The sequence below is a fragment of the Ursus americanus genome, chromosome 20 (genome assembly GCF_024610735.1).
Source record: "Ursus americanus isolate L20-20 chromosome 20, mUrsAme1.1.p, whole genome shotgun sequence".
In the NCBI taxonomy this organism is placed as follows: domain Eukaryota; kingdom Metazoa; phylum Chordata; class Mammalia; order Carnivora; family Ursidae; genus Ursus; species Ursus americanus.
In genome coordinates this window covers 29,979,291-30,002,889 of record NC_142146.1, presented here as the reverse complement: position 1 = coordinate 30,002,889, position 23,599 = coordinate 29,979,291, and the positions used below count along the sequence as shown (strand labels likewise).

Genomic DNA, 23,599 nt, shown 5'->3' with positions numbered 1-23,599 from the left:
TGCTTTAATAAACCACCAATTTTGCACCAAAGACGTCTTAAGAATTCTTTCTTGGTCGTCGGCTCCGGACTCCACCCCACTGAACCTCCTGTATATGCCACAATCTCATCAAAACCACCGCCAAACCAGTGGCTTAATACATTTATGTAGAAATGAGAACTTCACTGATGTGCTTTGATTGTACGTATAGGATAATCTAAGCTGAAACTCTACATTTATATCTTTTACAACATAGGTAGATATTCAGATACTGAAAATATAATAAAATGCCATGGAGGAATTTAAAATTCCCAAAAAAGGCAGTTAACTTTATTTTGGCATAATGATTACTAAATTAGTATTTGCTTCATTGTCATGTAGGGACTTAAAAAAAATTTAGATGCCTGGGCCCCAGCCACAGATAATTTGATTCAGTAGATCTGATGTGGAGTTCAGGACTCTACATTTTTTAACAAGCTCCCCAGGTACTTCTCAAAATGGTCCAGGTTTGAAAATTACCCCTATAGTTCTGGGGTCAGCAAACTACAGCCCTCAAGCCAAATCTGCCCTGCCATCTGTTTTTGTAAATCAAATTTAATTGGAATGCAGACATTCCCATTCATTTATGTCTGCGTATGGCTGTTCTAGAGCTATAATGGCAGAGTTGGGTAATTAAGACAGGGATCGAATGGCCCACAGAGAGTAAAATCTTACTGTCTGGTCCCTTATAGAAAAACGGGGCCAACCTCTGCTCTTGTTTTGTTTCAGGGCTAATTTCCAGAGTCATGTTATTACTTGTGATGGGAACTAAATAAGGCAATGGAGATTATCACTACTGAAAACAACAACACTTGGACTGAATTCTTTAAAATTTTTATCTTCATATGAGAACGAGGACTTTTTTATAGATACAAATTACCAACCAAATTAATTTTTCCTGAGTTATACTGCCCCCTAATGGTAGAAATGTTAAATCACAGATGCTAATCCGATTAGATGCTCCCCATTGTTAACTCCTGAAATCAGAATCATACATACAGACTTTGTAGCAAGAGACTTCAGGAATCAGAATTCACTTGGTAGAACAGAGCAGGGCTAAATGGCCCGGGAGAAGGTTGGCAGTTTTAATGAGAATTAGAATCCCTTCCTTCTGTAAAGCTGCTTTCTCTCCAAACACTATTACTCCATGTAGCATTTCCAATTGGATTTTTTTGGGGGGACATGTTGACCATTTGTGATGTCATGTCTATCTCTAAAAGTGAAGCACAATACTATCAATAGTCAAAATCACATGTGCACTCACTATGATGAACTGAGATGAAAGCAAGCTGTGAGAGGAACCTAGCTGTAAGCAAACATATGCCAAGACGGTTACCAGGGGGATTGCACACATGTTGGCAATAATGAGACAGCAGAGGATGAAACCATTGGTTTTCTCCCTTGACTACTGATTAAAATCCTCTGAGGAGCTTTTAAAAAATGATGGCCAGATCTCCACCCCAAGCGGCAGGTTAGTTTTTGTTTTTGTTAAGTTCTCCAAGTGATTGTAATGTGCAACCAATGTTAAAGATCATTGTTCTATAGCAGTGTTTCTCACTAAAATTTTAAGGTATATTCAAATCACCTGGGGAATCTTCTTAATCTGCACATTGTGACTCAGTCCATCTGTGATGGCACCCGAGAATCTGACTCCTAACAAGATTTAAGGTCATGCTGCTGTCCATAGATCACACGTTCAGTAGCAAGGAATTAGGTCATCCCTAGCCACAATTTTTATGCAATTTCACTGGTTCTAAGATCTTAAAGTACGTAACTATCACCTGGGAGATAACGAAACATGCAAATTCACAAGCTCCAGTCTCCGAAATTAAAATTCAGTGGATCTTAATTTTTAACAAGTGTCCCAAATGATTCTGAGAGTCATGTAGTCTGAGAACCAAGTATACACTAACTGCCAGAAATGTTTCTTCTACAAATCACATTTAAAAAAAAAAAAAAAAAGGTGGCAGCATTAATTTCACAAACTACTTTAACCAAATGTGGGGAAATTTTTCTCCTCTTCCAAGTGTGAGAAATTACCCCCAAATTCAGTGGCTTTAACTACAGTTTTATTATATCTCATGAATTTGTGGATCAGATTATTGGGTAGAGATCATCTGAGTGATTCTTCTGCTCTCCCTGTCACTGACTGAAGTCACTTTGTGGTATCCAACTAGCCAATAGGCTGGTCTGGAGAGTCCAAGATGGCTTCACTTCATGTGCCTTGACTTGAAGGCTGAGTCCTACTGGGACTGTTGCCTAGAATGTCCACACATAACCTCTCCAGTCTGGCAATCTCAGGTGAGGTAGTAGGTCTCCTTACATAGCAACTCAAGGATGCAAGAGAGAGTGTTCCAACACACAGAAGTGGATGCTGCCATTCTCCCGAGTCCTGGGCTTAGAAACTGGCATAGTGCCGTTTCTGCCATAGTCTACTGGTGAAAGCAGTCACTGAGCCCAACCAGATTCAAGGGGAGGAGTCATAAACAGGCTGGAGTCATGGATGTTTGACTCTTGAAGAACCCCAAGTGCTCAACATAAAAGGACCCCACGCTTGGTTTAATGCTCTGTTGCCATCTTGAAATTCTTTATAATTTTTAAATAAAGGGCACTATATTCATTTTACACTGGATCCCACAAATTATATAGCCCATCCTCATCATAAACTTCACCTTTCAATGAAAGTAGTATTTTAAAAAATGTAGCCATTCTTAATTAGCCATAAGCTTTCTGTCAGAGACTTTATTCTTCACCATACTTCTGTATTCAAAGCTATCCTTTCAAAATGCAGATTGTGGTATGTGCATTAAATTCAGCATAAAGAAGGGAAACAAATAATGAGGTTGGAAATTAGACTAAACATTAAACTAAATTCTGTGATGTTTTAGGATTGGTAAATACGTTGAAAACCAACCACACTATTATCCCGAGTAATTGCTAGCACTCTAGATCGGATCACTTCTGGGCTCACCCAGTTAGGTCACTTAGGCATTAACCAACAGTTATCCAAGGTCAGTGTGCAAGCTGAACTTAAACATAGTGTCCCTGATGAGAAAGGCAGCTAGTAATCACTACATAGGGAAAACTCTCCACGATCTCAGCAAACCTGGATTGGTGTTTTGGGGCAACTGCAAAAACTATTGAAAGGTTATTAAGTGGGACACCTGGGTGGCTCAGTCAGGTAAGCGTCTGCCTTCAGCTCAGGTCATGATCACTGTGGCCTGAGATCACGTCCTGCATTGGGCTCCTTACTCAGCGGGGAGCCTGCTTCTCCCTTTGCCTGCTGCTTGAGCTCACTCTCTCCCCCCCTCTCTCTCTTTGACAAATAAATAAAATCTTTTTTAAAAAATAAAGGTTATTAAGGAAAGGAGGGAAAATTCGCATGCTTTTTGAGAAGTGGGCTGTATTTAACATCTCTTTGGGTCATCAGTCATTTGTTTTCCACAACATTATGTTTTCAAGAGTTCAATAAGGGTTGCTGGGATGAATCTAAGCCACAAATGGCATAACAACAATAACAAAAACTACCAAAAAACCAAGATTGATGGACATAATAATGGAGAACAAGGTACAGTACTTTGCATATAGTAGGCAAGGATTATTGAATTGAAACTATTGATGTGATAAATGCAACAGGTATAATTATCCAGGGAGTTTCTTAGAGAAAGAAGGTAGATGTTGAAAGAGATGGGGGTTGGCAGACAGTATTGAAAGGAAATAGAAACCATATTGGTATGAGGAGAAAAATCAGCTTGACTAGAATGGAATAATGTGGGTAGAGGGATGTTACTGGGTAGATGAGAAGTGGGGAAAGGAGAGACTCATTGCTTTGGGGCATTCAATACCGGGCTGCAGAATCTGAATTTACTCCACAAGCTGGGGGAAGTTTAGTGTAGTTTGTTACTGGTTTAGAGGGAATGGGTGATGGCTCTTTATTTTATTATGCAAGCATAATAATGGAAGTCTTCAACTGAGGCACATTCTAAAGGAGGTGCAAGATTAAGATGCAGAATCTTACAAAGGAGGTAGTCAGAAACCTGGTGGATGATCCTTAAAGCACTGATCCACATTGAGGGTACAAGAATTGGAAGAGATCGGGGGACTTTATATTTTTTTTTAAAGATTTATTTATTTTTAGAGAGAGAGAGCACACATATGCACAAGTGAGCAGGGGGAGGGGCAGAGGGCGAGATAAGGAGACTCCCCACTAAGTGAGGAGCACAACGTGGGGCTCCACCCCAGGACCCTGGGGTCATGACCTGAGCCAAAATCAAGAGTTGGACACTTGACCAACTGAGCCACCCAGGTATCCCCAGAAGAGACTTTAAAAGGGAGAGAGTTCCTGAGATACTGTGACGGTGGGAATGTTTTCCTTCATCTCAGGAGACAACCTGAAGAATATATGTCTCCTGGAGTTTGAAGAATGTAATGGCCTGATGTCTGATTCCCTCCTGATGAAAATCGAAAGGGTAAGAGAAAGGATGACTAGCTACTTTGATGGAGAATTGGCCTGCATTCCCAGAGTTGTTCAGAACAAAGACTGAGTTGTGTTTCCTATTGTGGTAGATGTTGTGATGACTGAAAGACTTATTCCTCCAGCCACTAGAAGTGATGCCAGCAAACAGCCTTCAACCACCAGTCCCCATGGGATTGCTTTGGCTGAAGACAGCTAGGTGATGACTTGCTGGTATGGGCGTATAAAGTCCCAGACCAGCACCCCAATTTAAAACAACTCTGCAGCATCATTCCAGCTTCAGAACTCTCTGAAGATTGGCTGAGGCCTCCATTGAGACTGCAGCAGAGCTCAACTTCTGCTGCCATGCAAACGTGCTTCTTTTCCTTTCCATAGGTGTTGATCCCAAGGGTACTCCCTAATAAACATCTTGCATGGTTATCTTCATCTCAGAGTCCGCTTTCCGGGAAACCTGACCTGTAACACCTGTGGATCAGATGTGAGCCTCACCAGCAAGTGAACCAGTAGATTATCTTCAATCTGAACAAACATCAGCAGAGAGGATGCTTAATGTATCACTGGATTCCTTACAGCTGGGGAGGGAGGGAGCAACAGCCTGAATAGAGCCACACCAGCCTGGATCAAGGGAAATGAAGATCAAAAGTTTTCCATTATGAGGGGGAGAAGGGTTTTTGAAAAACTTACAGAGGTACCTATGAGAAAAAAGGCCAACTTTAGCAATCTACCGAGTCCAAAAAGTACCAACATCTAGTTCCCAGGAGTGTCAATCAAATAACGCCTTTCCTGTCCTCCCAGGCCTCCACACCTGGAGAGGCTAGAAGCCCTAGTTAGCAGATAGAGGTCCAAGAACACAAGACAGGGTAACAGAAAAGAGGTCAATGCTACTCCTCCGACTTTAAATTCTAAAACAGTTTCCCCATCTTTTAAATGTTTTCATATCACCTAAAGCCCACCATTGCCCCAAATAACTGTAATACTCTTTCCCTTTATTTGGTGAGATATTCCACCGTTCCCCTGACGTGCGGCCTCCAGAGTCCATTGTTAAAAAAGTCAAAAAACCTCACCTTGTCTAAAGATTGTCCCTGGTGGTCCCAGGCTGTAAAGTCTGAAAGCTTTTTCTTATCTGGTACTCTGTCTTGCTGGTCATTCCAACTACTTGCATACTGACAGACACATAGTGAGAGGCACATAGCTTGCGCTCAATACGTTTCTCAGATTTCCCAACTGCCCTCAGAGAAGAGCGCTGGGTCAGGGGCGGTAGCAGGAGAGAAACAGCAGCCGCGAAGGTGGAGGAACCCGGGACCCATGCCAGCGCTCACTGTGAGGAACGCGCCCGTCAGAGGCCTCCGGCTAGGTAGAACCGGCTAAGAGAAGCCGTGCGCACGGTCGCCCCTAGCCCCTGACTTAATATAGTGGTCCCCCACGCGCCACCGCCCCTCTACTCGCTCTGCCCCGCCCCGCCCATCCCGTCCCTCCGGTCCCTCCCGCCTTGAGCTCTGCCAACCAGTCTTGTGCCGCTCGTCCCGCCCACCTTGCGCTCCGCCCCGCCCCGCCCTGTTGCCCCGCCACATCCGTCGCGCCCGCCCTGCGCCCCGCTCCACCACGCCGTAGTACTGCGCCCACTGTACTGCTCTGTTCCGCCCTGCCCTCCTTGCTCTCTGTCTCGCTCCTTCCTGCTGCCCCGCCCCATCCGTCGCGCCCGCCCTGCGCTCCGCCCCGCACGGTCCTGCGGCTCGGGCCCATCCCGCTCGCCCCACCCTCCCTCCACGCTCCGCCCCTTTTTGCTGTCCCGCCCCGTCTCGTTTGCGGCGTTCCGCCCCCTCCTGGTACCCAGCTGGCTTGTAGGGCCGGCCACAGGCGTAATGGGGACCGCCTCGTCGCTCGTGAGCCCCGCAGGCGGGGAAGTGATCGAGGACACTTATGGGGCGGGCGGTGGCGAGGCCTGCGAGATCCCGGTGGAGGTGAAGCCCAAAGCCCGCCTGCTGCGCAGCTCGTTCCGCCGCGGCGCGGCGGCGGCGGCGGCGGCGGGGTCAGGGCCCGGGTCGCTGCCCCGCGGGACGGGTGGTGGCGGGCTGCTGGGGGCTAGCTTTAAGTCTACCGGCTCGTCGGTGCCCGAGCTGGAGTACGCAGCGGCTGAGTACGAGCGGCTGAAGAAGGAATACGAGATCTTCCGGGTCAGCAAGAATCAGGAGTTGTTGTCCATGGGCCGCCGCGAGGCCAAGCTGGACACGGAGAACAAGCGCCTGCGGGCCGAGCTGCAGGTAACGCCGGGCCCGGGTGCGCCGCTGGGGCAGCCGGGATGGAGAAGCTGAGAGTCGGGAAGGCCAGTGCACGTCCGCGCACTGCCAGGCTGGACTCTGGACGCCTGACTCCGTCCTTCGTCCATTCTGTCCCCTCTCCGAACCAAGTAGTTTTGAAAGTTGAGTAGAAACCGATCTGCATTTTAATTTGAGGGGACATACTCTCTTGGGGTCTAAACTGATTCCTTAACTAACCCCGCCGCTCTTGTATTTCTGGTTCATTCATTAACATACCTTGAAGCAATTAGCCTGAAAGTGTTCTGAAGCAGCAAATGCAGGAAGACTCCAGGGAAATAGGTCAGCCCAGAGCACACAGACACACAAAAAACTTTGGTGACATCTGTCGAAGCAACTCATCAAACTTTCCCTAGGAGTTTTTAACTCTACTCATCCTCCCCCTTAAATTTTGCATACCTCTCAGTTTCTTTGCATGAAGCTCTTGAGTTTTAATGATCTTGAAGTGAATTTTTATGGAAACCTCTTTTTCACCATCTTAACTGCTGTGATTGAAAACGTTTCTCTAGGTGTAATCAAATTCCCTTAATCCATTTGATTAATTTACTCAAAAAAAATAATTATTGCGTGGGCTCCCTGCAGTAGATGTATTTTGACTCATCAAAACAGTATATAAAGCAAAAGGTTACTTTTCTATGACCGCAGTTGTACGACTTTGTGCCATCAGTTTTGGGCCTCTCTGAGGGTTGTGGTTTTACTGTTTTGTTTTTATAAACTGTGGAAGAGACATCCCAGGTGTTCCTGGGCTCATCACAGTAGGAATTGAATAAGAATCTCAGACTGATTTTTCTAATAGGAAGAGCCATCTTCCTTCTAGACTAGGCATTCTAGTCACCTCCCCCCCACACACACACGCACTAGTTGTATTATTAACACTGTAATCTGGGATGAAATCCTTAACAGCAGTCTACCTGTTGTCTTACCAGTTTTCTTCCTGGGCAGTCTTGATGCGTTTGCCAGTGTAAAATGGACCTCATGCATTTCAGATACCCGATTTCATGCATCCAAGCCATTGCCCAGTGGACACTGCACATGATGGGGATAGGAAAGAAGGCTGGATCAACCAGGGCACAATGCAGTAAGGGCTGACAAATGTCACCTTTGTCTCAGGTTCCTCCTGTTACCTTATGTAGTAGTTTTGAAAGTTGAACAGAAACTGCTCTGCATTTTAATTTGAGGGGGCATACTCTTTTGGGGCCTAAACTGATTTCTTAACTAACCTGCCCCTTTTTTTATATAACCCTTTGGATTCCTTTCTCACATATCTAAGGTTTAAAAAGAACTCTTCTGTATTTATTTAACCCTTTCAGTCAGACATTTACTGGAGGCCTTCAATGTATCTGGCACCAAGAGGGCTCTGGGGATGATAGCAAACGGAAGAAGACATGGAGCCAAGGAGTGCATGGTCATGCAGAATTAATTATCCTTCAAGTTAAGCCTTATAAATTATACTTTTTGTTCTGTTGCAGATAGGGAAACTGAGGCATAGGGAAGATTAAGAATTTGGCACAGTATTTCAAAGAAAAAGTAATAATTTCCATTAAAAGTTTAATGTTGAAGTGTCTTCATTTACTACAGTTCAAGCATATTTGTATTTTTTCATCCCACATTTGAATAAAATGGCAATATGTAGCTCTTGATAACTGGTAAAATAGTAGGTAGATTGTTACAATTCTGAGGTATGTATGTAGTATGTAGGTAGGATAATGTAAAATTTGGGAGGAATACAATTTTTGTTAGAAATAACAAGGTCCATTATTTCAGGCCCTTCAAAAAACTTATCAGAAAATACTTCGGGAAAAGGAAAGTGCTTTGGAAGCAAAATACCAAGCAATGGAGAGGGCAGCGACATTTGAACATGACAGAGATAAAGTGAAAAGGCAATTCAAGGTAAATTCCTTACATTTTTACCCTCAAAGTGACATAGAATAAAAACAGCATGTTTTAAAAGTTTGTATAATGCTGCATAAATAAACAGAAGTAAATGATGTAGGAGTCCTAAAGTTTCTAAGAACTAGAGTAGAGCACTTCTTACGTTTTTGAGTTGGACCTGTTAAACTTGAGATCGCTTCAGGGAAAAAGTAAAAAAGTGAGCATTGCAATAGGAATTTTGGGGGAAAAGGAAAGTATTTCCAAATGGGGGCAAAGGCATTTGGAAATATTTGGGGATATTTTGTATGGGAAGGTATTACTGGCATCTAGTGGGAGGGGAATAAATTTGCTAAAAATAAGCTATACTCAAGACAGCCCCACGCTGCAGATGGGGCTCCTGCCCGAATTCCAGAGGGTTCCAGTTACAAAAAAGATCAAGACCAAATGAATATTGGTTTTATAAATGAAAGATTTTTTTATTAAGAGTTAATGACACAAACTTTTGATGATGGAAAAGCTTTCAAAATTAACATTTGTCTTTTAAAGATTTTTAGGGAGACCAAGGAAAATGAAATTCAGGACTTACTGAGGGCTAAGCGCGAGTTGGAGAGTAAACTTCAGAGGCTCCAGGCTCAGGGGATCCAAGTATTTGATCCTGGAGAGTCTGATTCAGATGACAACTGTACAGACGTTACTGGTAAATTTACTTCCTGTGTATACTTTGAGCCCGCAGTATAGGTGTAATGATATCATAGAGCCAACTTTGAATCCTTTTATAAGTTGTAAGTGGTTGCTCTTACAAATAGAGTTGCACTTTCTCTTTCTCATCTGTTACAACAGCAATTTTCCATAAAGTCCATGACGTTGTTAGGTGCCGGGTTTCCTTCTGTCTTATTCCTCTGCCAGCCTCGCCCCCTAGCTTTCCTCTTTCTGGTGTAAGACAACTCCTCCAGGTCATCTACATTTTAGCAGAGAGAAGAGGGAAGGGAATCCGCTCCTCTCCTTGGAAGCACAATCTGAAAGGTATACAGATCACTCCTCATACCCCATTGGCCAGAAATACAAATAGGAAGATTGCAAAGTATAATCATTAGTAGGAGAGTCATGTATCCACCTAAAGTTTGAAATTCTGTTACTAAAGGAAGAAGGGGAGAATGGATATTGGGAGACAGTTCATAGTCTCTGTCACCTTATTTTTCCACATAATGATACATTCTTTGCAACTATCCATTAGAATATCTGCATGATATTCTGCTGAGTGGCTTCCAGCACAGTTTTGTAAGCTACTCAAAAAGTTTTTATTTTATAATTAAACATATAAAATGTTTTTTTCTAGAAATAAAGAAAAGCCTGGAGTCCTAGAATGAAAGGGTCTACTGTGTTCCAAGAAAATATTAATAAACTGTGATTGATACTGAAAAATGGAAAAGATTCTATTGTAAATGCAGTGGAAAAATGCTCATTTATAGGAAACTGCATTTTATCCTTTTTTTTTTTTTTTTTTTGAGAGAGAGCATGTGAGTGGGGGCGGGGGGAGAAGTTATTGGCAGAGGAGAGAGAGAATCTTAAGCAGGCTTCATGCTCAGTGTAGAGCCTAACTCAGGGCCCTATCTCATGATCCTGGGATTATGATCTGAGCCGAAATCCAGAGTCCGATGCTTAACAGACTGAGCCACCCAGGGGCCTCATGCATTTTATCTTAAAAACTGATTTTGGAGTGAAATGTGGCAACTGATAATTGCCTCTTAATTTGCATTTTAGAACCACTGGAATCTGACCAGCATCTGAGGATTTTTATTACCAACTTTTGAGGGGAAAAAAAGTGATGTGATTCTTTATTGGATTTGAGTGCTTAAGAGGATGCTCTTATGCCCCCACATTCATCTTAGTGGTTATCTCAGTATTGACATATGTTAAAATGTACAGTGTCTCAAAACCATTATATTGTAATTTCCTTGGCAAGTTAATAAGAACAAGTTAATATTTCCTCCTAGGTCTTTCTTCATATTTTGATTTAAAACCTGAAGAAAGAATGCTTGAGAGAACATCACTCATTTCACATTCAAAGACCTACAGATAATAATCTTATTTTTGCCAGAAATTGATTCCGTTACTAGTATACTCATATTTAGTCAAGGATGCCATGTAGATATTCTGGCAAATATAATTTATTTAAAAAAAAAGAACACCAAAGAGTGCCTGGGTGGCTCAGTCGGGAAGCATCTGACTCTTGATTTCAGCTCAGGTCAGGATCTCAGGGTCCTGCGATCAAGCTCCATGTAGGCCTCTGTGCTCAGCAGGGAGTCTGCTTCTCTCTCTGTTTCTGCCCCTCACCCCTCCACTCGTGAGTGCACGTGCATGCACACACACACACTCTCTCTCTCTCAAATAAATAAATATAAATCTTTTAGAAAGAAATCAAAAAGCTCATAAGTACCTGTTGATTCAGGCATTAATTTTGTTACTCTGGGAGGTTAAAGAAGATGTACTTTTTATATCCTTACGTTACATCCTAATGAATTACCAATCTTAATTACAGGTGTGCTAGTAATGGTCTTCCTTTGAAATTCTCTCCTTCCAATTTTACACTGATACCTAAACCATAATGTTAGAAATGTTTAAAATTTTTGTATGGGGATATTTTTAACTGCCTCTGTTATTACAATTCCTTTGATTATTATATTCTTTATTTCTTTTCCTCTTTCTCTTTTTAATCCCCTCTTTGAATTTGAGATGATAACCAGAATTATGTTAACCGGCGCCTTAGAACTTGCCAGAAGTTGATGACAGAGTACTTTCAAAATCATTAAAGATTGAATATTTACTGTATTTATAATATATAGCATTTTTTAAAATTAGAAATCCTGTTTAGTATATGTGATAACTTTTTGAACATGCAATAATTTGGTTTTCACAAGATGAAATCTCTTGCATTTAAAGCTGCTGGAACCCAGTGTGAATATTGGACCGGAGGAGCCTTGGGAAGTGAACCTTCCATAGGGAGTATGATCCAGCTTCAGCAGTCCTTCAGGGGCCCTGAGTTTGCCCATAGTTCTATAGATGTGGAAGGACCCTTTGCAAATGTCAACAGAGGTAACACATGCCATTTGCAAATTACCTTAGTCATGACTGTTCAGGTACTATAATCTTGTGTGTGCTGGGAGAAAGACCATCAGCAGGCAGGAGATTTTTACTCTGGGTGTCTTCCACTGCCAAACCAGCATGTACTGGTACTGTCACTGACCAGGGCTGATTAACTTATATGATTCACATGAGGATCAGATGGTGCTCCACAGCCCGACTGGCCAATCAGGCTCTAAAAACTTAGCTTCTGGTCTGAATTCTAGGTGTCGCAGTTGATCAGTGAGAATCTAACGTAGATTAACTGAAAAACAGTAGTTTTTGATCTTTTCCTCCACATCTTTGATGCTGTTAAAGGTTGGAGAAGGTTGCAGAATGGAATATAATGCAATGTAGTATCCTTAGTCAAAAGAATATTTTCATTATTTTTATATAAATTGGTGTCCAAAACAGCTCTAAGGTCTGTTGTGAATTTCAATACCAGTGCAGATCTGAGTGTTATAAGTAGCACCACTCGTTTTTCTTAAAACTACAAAATTATCTATTAGCAAAGTGAAAATAATGTTTTAATTATAGCTTTTGAATTCGCCAAATACGTCTTCAAATGTTCTTTCTCACTAAATAGCATTACATTTTATGCCATTCTTAAAGTTTCTTTTTGACTTAATGTATCTCAAGAATAATAAGTAGGCAAAACTATAGGCCGGCCTGGGAATGTAGGCTGTCCTAAAGTTGCGAACTCCTTGAACAGCTCATGTAACATAGGTTCATGATATCTGACTGGAACCAGTGGTACCCCAGCAAGGACCACTGGCAACATTGATTGCTTTATTCCCAAGAATAGAACTTGAGGTTGTAGAACTGTTTGCCTTCTAATATGGTAGTCCAGAAACTGTGTCAATATTCACGAGTGAGATCAGATTCCATTCTACCTTGCCTGTTGTATTTTTTCAGACTTTTAAAAAAATCATCTTGTCACATGTTTTTCTGGTGATTTTTTTAAATGAACTTATGATTTTTTTTATTATGTTAGACACCATACAGTACATCCTTAGTTTTTGATGTAGTGTTCCATGATTCATTGTTTGCGTACACCAGTGTTTGCGAACACCCAGTGCTCCATACAATACGTGCCCTCCTTAATACCCATCACCAGGCTAGCCCATCCCCCCACCCCCTTCCCCTCTGAAGCCCTCAGTTTGTTTTCCGGAGTCCATAGTCTCTCATGGTTCGTCTCCCCCTCTGAATTCCCCCCTTCATTTTTCCCTTCCTTGTCCTAATGTCCTCCATGCTATTCCTTATGTTCCACAAATAATTAATAATAAATTTTATTTTCAGATGACTGGGATATTGCTGTAGCTAGTTTATTACAAGTTACTCCCTTGTTTTCACACTCTCTGTGGAGTAACGCTGTCAGATGTTACCTCATTTATACAGATGAAACCCAGCCTGAAATGGATCTTTTCCTTAAGGTGAGGATGTTTATAAATTCTGTATTCACTGATTTAAAATACAAGTCAATATTGTGTCCTGTTTATGATACTACTACATCTAAACCAAGTATTTTACTACCTACCAGATTATATGTCTTAAAGAGCAGGAAGAATTTAGAGTTTTTCTTTAGAGAAAATTTTGTTCACTGTTATCAGTATATTCAAATTAAGTCCTTGGAATGTTATGCTTTTGAATGCTTTATTACACATTCTCCACAGCGTTTAAGACACATGTTGATAGTGCCTGCTTTAGTTAATATCTGGCAGCTCTAGCCTTGAATCTCTTTCAAGTTATTACAGAATTTAATCCTTATCATGGTTTTTAATTTTTCAAGACAGCCATTGGAGTTAACCTGAGGCAGAGGTGGGCATACTACAGTAGCTTTTGGGCCAGACCTGGCCTGCAGCCTGTTTTTGTATGACCCAGAGCTGAGATTACTTTTTACCTTTTTAAATGGTTGAAAAATATCCAAAGAAGAAGAACGTTTGTGATGTGTGAAAATTATATTAAATTCAGATTTCAGCGTCTTTAAAGAAAGTTTTATTGGAACACAAGTAGGCTTATTCATTTACATACTATCTCTGGCTGCTTCACACTACAACAGCAGAATAAATTACAGCAAAAACTAAATGGACCCCAAAGACCTCTGCCAAAACATCCAAGTTGTTAAGCTATTACTAATTTGTAAGAATATTTGCCTTCTACAGAAAAAGTTTGCCAACTGCTGTTCTAACTGCATTTAAAATGAGTTTGCATGGGGACGCCTGGGTGGCTCAGTCGTTAAGCGTTTGCCTTTGGCTCAGGGCGTGATCCCGGAGTTCTGGGATCGAGCCCCACATCAGGCCCCTCCGCTGGGAGCCTGCTTCTTCCTCTCCCACTCCCCCTGCTTGTGTTCCCTCTCTCGCTGGCTATCTCTCTCTGTCAAATAAATAAATAAAATCTTAAAAAAGAAAGAAAGAAAGAAAGAAAGAAAGAAAGAAAGAAAGAAAGAAAGAAAGAAAGAAAGAAAGAAATTTGCATGTCACATGTGATACCTGCTATATTAAGACCCTCCAGAGTATTGAGTAATGAACTTATTCAGCGTTTCTTTTTGATATTATTCAATTTTTGTAAAAAGATAAAATATTTTGAAAATCAAAGTTTCTACTTACTAACTGAATGTAGATTATTACCAAACTGCAAACTGATGTTAAGGGAATTACTCATTTATTGCATAATAATAAGTCATCATTACTTAGTAACCTAATTTGTTATAGACCAACATAGTTTTCCTTTATACCTGTTGACTTTAATGTTCTAATATAGCATGGTGGACAGTTTTTTCTGTATAGATTCATGGATTTATGTTTTACACTCTTTGTAACAATAAAGCAGAAATCATTTATTATTATAATAATAATAAATACAAAGGAAAATAGCCTAATATTTTTCTTCACTGGTTAGGTTTTATTATGTAATAAAATCATTTTCTGAGCTAGAAAACAGCCAAGTTACTAAGCTCTTCTTATTTTTGTTTTAAAGGAACCCTGCCTTTTGTCTTAGATTTTTATTAAAATATGAATGTATGTATTTTTAAATTTTAAATAAAAATATATACAATATAACCTGTTCTAAAACATGCTTTCTTAAGTAGTATGAGCTGACTTGATCTTTAGTTAAATAAGCTGTGCTTTTATTATGTTTTAATTTCTTTTGTTTTGTTTTAATTTCTTTTCAGGACTATTCTCCTAAACTTAAAAGAATGTGTGAGACAATGGGATATTTTTTCCATGCTATATATTTTCCAATAGATATTGAAAATCAATACCTTGCTGTAAGAAAATGGGAAATTGAGAAGAGTTCATTAGTTATTTTATTCATTCATTTAACTTTACCAAGGTAAGCTGAAAATTCTGCCACTTATTAGGGGAGTTGTAAGTAGAATTGAGATTGCCAAATGAACTTCGAAGACAAGTCATAATTATATTCTTATAATCAAAAGCAATCCACAAAATTTAATAAATTTTTTAACTTTTCATACTTAAAGAATTAAAATTTTTACACTGAGTTGTTTAATAGGTCATAATGTTAGCATCATTAAAGCAAAGATCATTTTAATCAAGGGTAGCAAACTATGGCCCTTGGGCCAAATCCAGTCAGCTGTTTTTATAAATAAAATTTTATTAGAATATAGCTACATTCATTTATTTATATATTTCTACAGCTGCTTTCACACTACAACAGCAGAGTTAAGTAGTTACAACAGAAACTGTGTATGGCCCACAAAGCCTAAAATGTATGCTCTCTGGCCGTAACAGAACAAGTCGGCAACGCCTGATTTCAATAGTCAGCATTCACCTTCATTTTTTTCTTTCTTCAAATACAAATTGAGAGTTACTTGAACACTTGTATTGATATTAAATCAAATTTTTAATTCTATGAGGAGCTTACTACTTAATTCTAGTAAAGTGAGCGATTTTCTTATAATGTGAATATAATTATACCAATGAGTCTAGTATGCAAATAAAGATTTTTTTTAACCAACTAGATACATAGATAGAAGACAAAATACATTTAATAAGAGGTTAAGTTTTCTTTCTACATTTGCTGTCTGATGGATTTAACCCTTCCAAAGCATTTTTGTCTTTATTGAAAACCAGCTCTGACCTCACCTGTGTACAGAAGTATGTGGAGCCCTAGGCTTTATGGAGACCATGCAGTGTAATCAATCATGGATCCTTAAGACTGCCCAGTGGCCAGGGAGCCACCTGATCAATGGACCTCAACCCAAAACAAGTTTAAGGATTCTTTCCACTTGATTGCCTTTAGTTGGGGTTCTTTTCCTCCCTTACCCCTTTTCTTTTCCTGTTTTTTCTTTTATATTTATTAAGGGTATATTCTGTTTTATTATTTAATATCTGGGTAGTGTTTTATCTCAGGTGGTAATATATGCCATTTGTTGTTTTCCTCATTAATTCTTTAATCCTTGAAACCATCTTGTTTTTTATCTTTTATCTATATTTAGTTAATAAAATATTATACATTATTCTTTTAACATTTATTATTTTAACTATTTTTCTCATCTTAAATTCCTCTTAATCTTTTACTTGTTTCTTTCATATTTAATTACTTGCTGGGCAGATTTCAGTTTATCTTCTTTAGCTAAAATTATATTTATTTTATATTTTAAAAACTTTATTCTTCTTAAAGAATAAGAATTTTAATTTCTAGGGGCTCCTTGGTGGTGCAGTCTGTTAAGCATATGACTCTTGGTTTCAGCTCAGGTCATGATCTCAGGGTCCTGGGATCAAGCCCCACACAGGGGTCCATGCCCAGTGTGGAATCTGCTTAAGACTCTCTCCCCTTCCCTCTGTCCCTCCTCCCCCACTCTCTCTCTCTCACTCTAATATAAATTAATTTTTAAAACAGAATTTTAATTTCTAAAATTTAATTATTCACCTCAACTTTGCCTTTATTTTGCTTTAATTTTTCTTATTCCATTTACTGATTATTTTATTTCCTTAATATTTATTTCCTGGCTGTCAAGAAGCATGGCAGTAGTGGTGGTCTCACACCATAAACAGGGGCTGGTAGAGCTTTTATTTCTCTCTCTTCCTTCACCTCTCATGATGATTCCCCCATTCTTCTCAAAAGATGAATCTAGAAGCGTCCCCTGAGCATTACCTAGTAGCCCCATCTACTCCTCTCCCACCAAAGACTTTGAACCAAATCCCAAGATATCATTTCATCTGAGCTCCATATGTCAATTCTATAGGGAGTGATTTTAAAATAGGAACATGTGCCCAAACAGACGCCCATTCTTTGGTATTCACATGGCCACAAACTTTTCTCCTAAAGCAATAACAAAACTATTAAAATCCAAAAATTATATAGAACATGGTCAGAATGATTTTAACAAGGAAAAAAATCTATAGTTTGGATTGATTGGATTGGCACAGAGATATGTGATAGAATATTACTCTGTTTTGTATTGGGGCTGTGGTTTAATGTATTATATAAATTCCGAATCATGTAATAGCTGTCCTCTGTATACACACCAATTTGCCTCTGTAGACAAACTTCATTTAATGCTTTTTAGAAAGGGGAATTGGTTGTAATTTTCCTTGCAGTGTACAAGACATGGTTAGATTCTTCCGAGATTATGCTAGAATTTAAATTATATTGTAAACTGTCATTATGGTACCCTGTAGAAAATTAAGATTTTTTTTTTAACCCTGCACCTCAGTTAAGATTTTTACTAGCCATCCGACCTCCCCCATCTGCCTCTGGATCTTTCTCGTACTGTATCTTGGGTATAAAGATTCAGGTGATTTAGGTCATTTATTGGATGAGAAAGGCTAAAGGACTAGAGAAGAGAAAAATGTTGAAGCATTGGGGTTAATAATATTTGTATTTTAATTTGGAAATTATATATTTGTAAGTGGAATTAGGTTTCCATTTATTTGCAGTCTCATGAGTCTGGTCCATTATTTTGAGCCATGCTTACAGTATTTTTGAGAGTTTTCTTCTTATTGCTAGATTTAAAAAATTAAAGTTCTGTATGCTCTAAAATTCAATTTAATGCAGACTTTATTGTACCTGTTCTCACTGTCTGCTAATAAATGCATTATATTTTTATGACCAAGCTGGAACAGAGCTATATAACATGCATTTTTGGAAAGCTACACTTCTGTCTCTGTCATTGCTGTAAAGTCCCATTATTGACACTCAGGTTGACTGACTGTTTGCTGCCATAGTGCAGTGTAGCACAAGAAATACTGTTTTCCAATCTAGCCTTTTATTGGAAGACTGTGAAGAAGCTTTTCTGAAAAACCCTGAAGGCAAACCACGATTAATTTATCATCGCTTGGAGGATGGGAAAGTCAGTTCCGACTCTGTCCAGCAATTGATTGATCAAGTTTCTAACCTGAACAAGACCAACAAAGCCAAGGTAAAATTCATAAGGTTATTTTTTTAAGAACTTGCTCAGGCAAGGGAAGTGTTAGAACAAAGGCCATAAAGTAGGAGTGACTGAGGGGAGATTAATAGGACAGTTAACTGAGAGACAAGGGTAAAGAACCTTGAAGACCATTTTAGAAACCTTGTTTTTTTTTTTTATTTGAAGCGAGATTTTTTTTTTACTTGTTTTTCTTTTTTTTACTTGGAGTGAGATGGTTTCTTTACTTGGAGTTTTTTTTTTTTTTTTTTTTTTTTTTTTTTTTTTACTTAAGTCATTGGAAGACCTTTAAGCAGCAGCAGAAGACATGCAATTCTGATAAGGATGTTGTTACGTGGCTGTGTTGAGCATTGATTGGTTTGGAGGTAGTGGAGGAGGGCAGATTTGGAGAACTCTTACAGTCACCAGGTGAAAGATGCCAGTGGCTTGGACCAGGGTGGTGGTAAAGGAAGTGAGGAGAAACAGGAATCTGGATAAATTTTGACAGCAGAGCCAGTAGACTTAGTTGTGGACTGTGAGAAAAAGAGAAGAATAAATAGCAATGCACAACTACAAGGGTATGATGTGAGTGGGCAAATCAGATTCTTTTCTGTTCCTTTTTTTCCTAAGTACAGAGTTCTTCTGTCTGCTGTTGACCAAGGATCAGTGTAAGGAAGAGCCTTTTCATAGTAACTTTTCCAGGAGTATTGGGAAAAGCAAAACAGTAATGATGAATGTGAGAGATTTGATCATTCCTAGATGCATGGTGGCATAATTTTTAGAACAGAGATCACAGGCTTCGCCTTACTGCACACTGAGATAACTTGAAAACGCATACTAAGAATACAGTTGAGAGATAACTTGAAAACGCATACATAAGAATACAGTTGAGGGGCACCTGGCTGGCTCAGTCAGAAGTGAATGCAACTCTTGATGTCAGGGTTATGAGTTCAAGCCCCATGTTGGGTGCAGAGATGACTTAAAAATAAAATCTTAAAAAAAAAAAAAAGAATACAGTTGAAAACAACTCAGATTTTCACATTGTTTTTATTTCTCTGTGCTCATTCAAGAAATAAGATCAAATGTGAATACAAGCTTTTTTTTACATCGTTTAGTATTGAAAAACTTAGGACCAGCATAACATTAAACTAAAGAGCCTAACACAAAAAAGTGCATATTTTTTATAATCTCCAGAACCATTCATTCTTTGTCTTATTTTAGTATGAACCTAGTCCATAGGCCCCAAGAGGAAAGAGACTGATTTTTCTTTCTGATCTTTATTCTATTTATAAATCACTTTTAAAAATTAATACACCAGAAGGATGAATTTATTTTATAAAAATAGGAGTAGAATAAAATCTGTCTACCATGATTATAAATGTAAATGCAGGATAGAATTTATTACGGTTCGCTTGATAGGCCTCGTAAAACCATTGCCTTACTCCGTCAAATATTAATCACTTATTAGCAACGTACATGCTCTCTACAGGTAGGGCATTCTTTCAGCAAGCTCAGAAGACTGCCGTTTTACATAGCCAAGTACCATTTTGCCTTTTTGTTTTGTAGAATTATAGCTTTACTCTCCTAAAATTGATTTTGTTGTATTTTGAGGGTTATATATATTGAGTGGCATGGAAATACATAAGACAAAATTTGGACACATAAGAAAAAAAGTGTAATTTTTGTTTTATTGCAACATTGTTCCCATTGTTCATGATAAATCCCTCCTGTTACCTCAAACAGGTTACATCACTTGCTTCAGTCTCCTCTTTGGTGAAATGGAGGTAATAATAATAGTGTCTCCCTCATAGGCTTGTTGTGAGGACAGATAAATTAATATTTGTAAAGTACTTAGAATAATCCCTGACATATAAGTTTTATAGAAGTATTTACCCCCTCCTGTTACTATGGTTTTCTTCATGTTGTTGTTGTTGAACTTCTTTCTTTTTTCCAGATTATCGATCACTCTGGAGATCCTACAGAAGGAGCATATAAAACTTATATTTATGTGGAAAAAATTATTAAACAGGTAAATATGCATTCTTTTTAAGATTTCATCTGAAATACTCTTAAGGGGTGCCTGCCTGGCTCAGCAGTCCTCAGTCTTGGGGTTGTGAATTCAAGTCCCGTGTTGGGCATAAAACCTATGTAAAAAAAAAATCCTAAGACTGTTTTCCAGAGGGGCGCCTGGGCTGATCAGTCATTAAGCATTCTGGGATCGAGCCCTGCATCGAGCCTGCATCGGGCTCCCTGCTCAGCGGGAAGCCTGCTTCTCCCTCTCCCACTCCCCCTGCTTGTGTTCCCTCTCTCTCTGCTTCTCTCTCTGTCAGGTAAATAAATAAAAATCTTTAAAAAAAAAAAAAGACTGTTTTCCATAAAGTTGGCTTTTCCAGTAAAAACAACTTCCTTGTTTTTTTGAAAACAATACCTGGCTAGAGTGCCATTGTTTGTGGTGGTTTTCTGTCCTGTGGTATGATAGTATTACTAGTACCATATCTCTTTATCTGTCATCTGTCTCACAAAGCTATTTGATGCCTCAACACCTGATTAAGTGTAAAATAGATTACAAAGTGCTAGATAAAAAGTGTAAGGATTTGACGGAAAATGTTTATCTTTTTCAATAGAGTCTCCTCAGGTTTTGTGTGCACCTTGAATTTTTATAAAGTAGAAAAATCCTTTTCAGGGGCATCTGGGTGGCTTAATTAGTTAAATGTCCATATCAGCTCAGGTCATGATCTCAGGGTCATGAGATTGAGCTCTGCCTGGGGCTCTGTGCTGGGCATGGAGCCTGCTTAAGATTCTCTCTCTCCCTCTCTCTCTGCCCCTCCTCCCCAAAACAACTCCCCGCCCCTGCTCACATGCACACACATGCTCTCGCACTCTCTCTCTTTCTCTCTCTCAAAAAAAAAAAATCCTTTTCAAATTTATCCACTACATTATTCTTACAGCAGAGAGATGTAACATCATACCTATAAGGGTCTGAGGTCATGGGCCAGAGACAGTATCTCATGATGAAAGTTTCTGTGTTTCTATGATATCTCAAGTATTACTTGTAAATTTATGTGAGTTATGTATTCTGCTTAATGTTATACTTGTGTTTATTTTAATATAAAAAATCATTTAAAATTATATATTATCAAAAATACTAATAATGATAAGAAAAAGACACCCCCCCCCCGCCTTAAAGTAGAATGGGCACAATAGAAAGATGTACCACATTTAGGCTGCAGTTGCCTGTACCTGCTGACACCTCCTCCAGGGCGCCAGGGATTCTATTTGAGAAGTTAGGGATTAGATTACTTTTTCCAGCTAACTTGTATTACAAGTATGGAGATTTGTTATCAGAGAAAAAAAATGAGCCCCAAAACATAATGATATGACTTCTGGCAACATATTTTGTACAGTGTTCTTTAGTATAAAAATTAACATCAGTTTTGATCTTCTCAACAATCTTGTGAATTTTAGGACCCAGGTAAATAAAAATAATTGAGTAGAATAAATGGCAGCAAGTGAAAGTGGACATATTTGCCATCTTTACTGCTTGAAGAACAACATATTTTCAGTGATAGAAAGACTAGATATCATGACACAGATATTTGATATCAAGAAACCACATCTTCGTAATTAAATTCTTATAAAAATGTAAAGCAGCATATTTCTTAGGCATTAGCACAATCTTTAAAATGATTCACCAACCAGATATAAGCAAATATATTGTGTAACATTTTTCAGAAAACAGATTCCCAAGAATCAAATGCCCCTCTGTTTTTTATCAGACAGTTGTTTTTCTTTAATGTAAGCTCTATGCCCAGTGTAGAGCTTGAACCCATGACCCCAAGATCAAGAGTCACATTCTCTACTGACTAAGCCAGCCAGGTACCCCAATTGCACCTCTATTTTTAATAAAAGTTTTTTTTATTAAGAGTTTGGGTTTTTTGTGTGTGGTTGTCATTTTAATATTTCTTTACTTCTAAACTAGTGTTTTTTTATAGTTATAAATTTATTCTTGTAGGTACTATATAAAGGCCATAGGTTTGGACTTGATTCCTCAGTAGGTGAAACCCACCTTAGGCCTGTGGTGCTGACATTGCTACAAGGTGTTTACATTCTTTATTCATTGTTGTGTGCTTGCTCTTGGTGTTCAGGACATCCTGGGCTTTGAGAACACAGACCCAGAGACTAAGGATTTGGGCAGTGAAGATTCTGTTCCAGAAGAAGATGACTTTGGTGATGTTCTGTGGGACATACATGATGAACAAGAGCAAATGGAAACTTTTCAACAAGCTACAAATTCAGCCCATGAGTTGGGATTTGAGAAAGTAAGCATTTGGAGTTATTGTTCCAACAAACATCAGTCACCACTTAAAGCTGTATTCTGATTGTGTTTTTACCTAAATATAGTCAAGGTTAATAATAAGTGTATTAGTGTTTGTCCTCATGGTTTGATTATCCATGTTGAGACACATGCTTAACTTTGTATCATATGAAAGATAAGTGAGATTCAGTTATATTTATGAACATCAAACATTTTTAGTTAAGATTAGGATTTATCACTACATGTTCCTTACCATGTGAAGTTCACCAAACCAAGATTAGGGTAGCTAGGAAACTGGATAAAAATCATAAGGCTATCTATTCTTCCAATGCTTGGAGGAACCAAAATGTCAAACATCGAGAAAACACCACGGTAGTTAATGCAATGGGCTGATCAGTTCATCAGCATCCTTAAATATCTAAACAAATTAACAGAATTTGAATTGCACAAAGAATCTATGTCCAAGTTCAAAAAAATGATTAATATTTAAAAATTAATGTAAGAACGAATGGTTTTTTTTTTTAAGATTTTATTTATTTATTTTGAGAGAGAGAGAGAGCGAGCAAGCACGAGTTGGGGGCAGAGGTGAAGGGAAAGGGAGAAGCAGACTCTCCACGGAGCAGGGAGCCCCATGCGGGACTTGATCCCAGGACCTGGAGATCATGACCTGAGCTGAAGGCAGATGCTTAACTGACTGAGCCACCCAGGTGCTCCAACAATGAATGTTTTAAAGAATATTATCATAGCTGTCAGTTAACAGCAGTAATTCCATAGAAATTTTATAATTTAGGCTGTCTGTGTTTATTCCTGGTTCTACCACTTGCTACCTCTGGATTTTGATCATTACTTAGCTCTGAACTTTGACTTCCTTGTCTATAAAATGAGATTGACTACTTTATCTACCTGACAGGGTGGTTGGGAGGACTAAACCAGGTAAAGCATATCAACCACTTGGCACAGTACCTGGCACATGATAAATGTTAAATTGTTATTTTATAAGAGAGATGTTGTTATCCTTGTTTCATAAATAAAGAACCTAAGGTTCATATTACAGTTTACCTAAGAGCACACATGGCATTGATTACAGATCTGGGATTTGAACCTAGGTCTTTTGG

The 23,599-nt window shown here is 39.0% G+C and overlaps 2 protein-coding genes across 3 annotated transcripts in view; one reads left to right on the top strand and one right to left on the bottom strand.

The window, feature by feature from the left end:
- The window catches only part of TMEM108 (transmembrane protein 108), a 673,892-nt gene extending 668,012 nt beyond the window's left edge, over positions 1-5,880 (bottom strand). The window contains exon 1 of the mRNA XM_087870206.1: positions 5,557-5,880. The gene's annotated coding sequence lies outside the window, so the exon portion shown is untranslated. The remainder of the gene's footprint in view (positions 1-5,556) is intronic.
- A 426-nt stretch (positions 5,881-6,306) lies between these two features.
- The window catches only part of NPHP3 (nephrocystin 3), a 43,199-nt gene continuing 25,906 nt past the window's right edge, over positions 6,307-23,599 (top strand). For both annotated transcript variants that reach the window (XM_045791768.2, XM_045791769.2), the window contains exons 1-9: positions 6,307-6,753; positions 8,572-8,697; positions 9,226-9,376; positions 11,620-11,772; positions 13,099-13,232; positions 14,972-15,132; positions 18,028-18,184; positions 20,124-20,198; positions 22,315-22,488. In XM_045791768.2, coding sequence (XP_045647724.1) covers positions 6,355-6,753; positions 8,572-8,697; positions 9,226-9,376; positions 11,620-11,772; positions 13,099-13,232; positions 14,972-15,132; positions 18,028-18,184; positions 20,124-20,198; positions 22,315-22,488 — 1,530 coding nt within the window. In that variant the 5' untranslated portion in view covers positions 6,307-6,354. The remainder of the gene's footprint in view (positions 6,754-8,571; positions 8,698-9,225; positions 9,377-11,619; positions 11,773-13,098; positions 13,233-14,971; positions 15,133-18,027; positions 18,185-20,123; positions 20,199-22,314; positions 22,489-23,599) is intronic.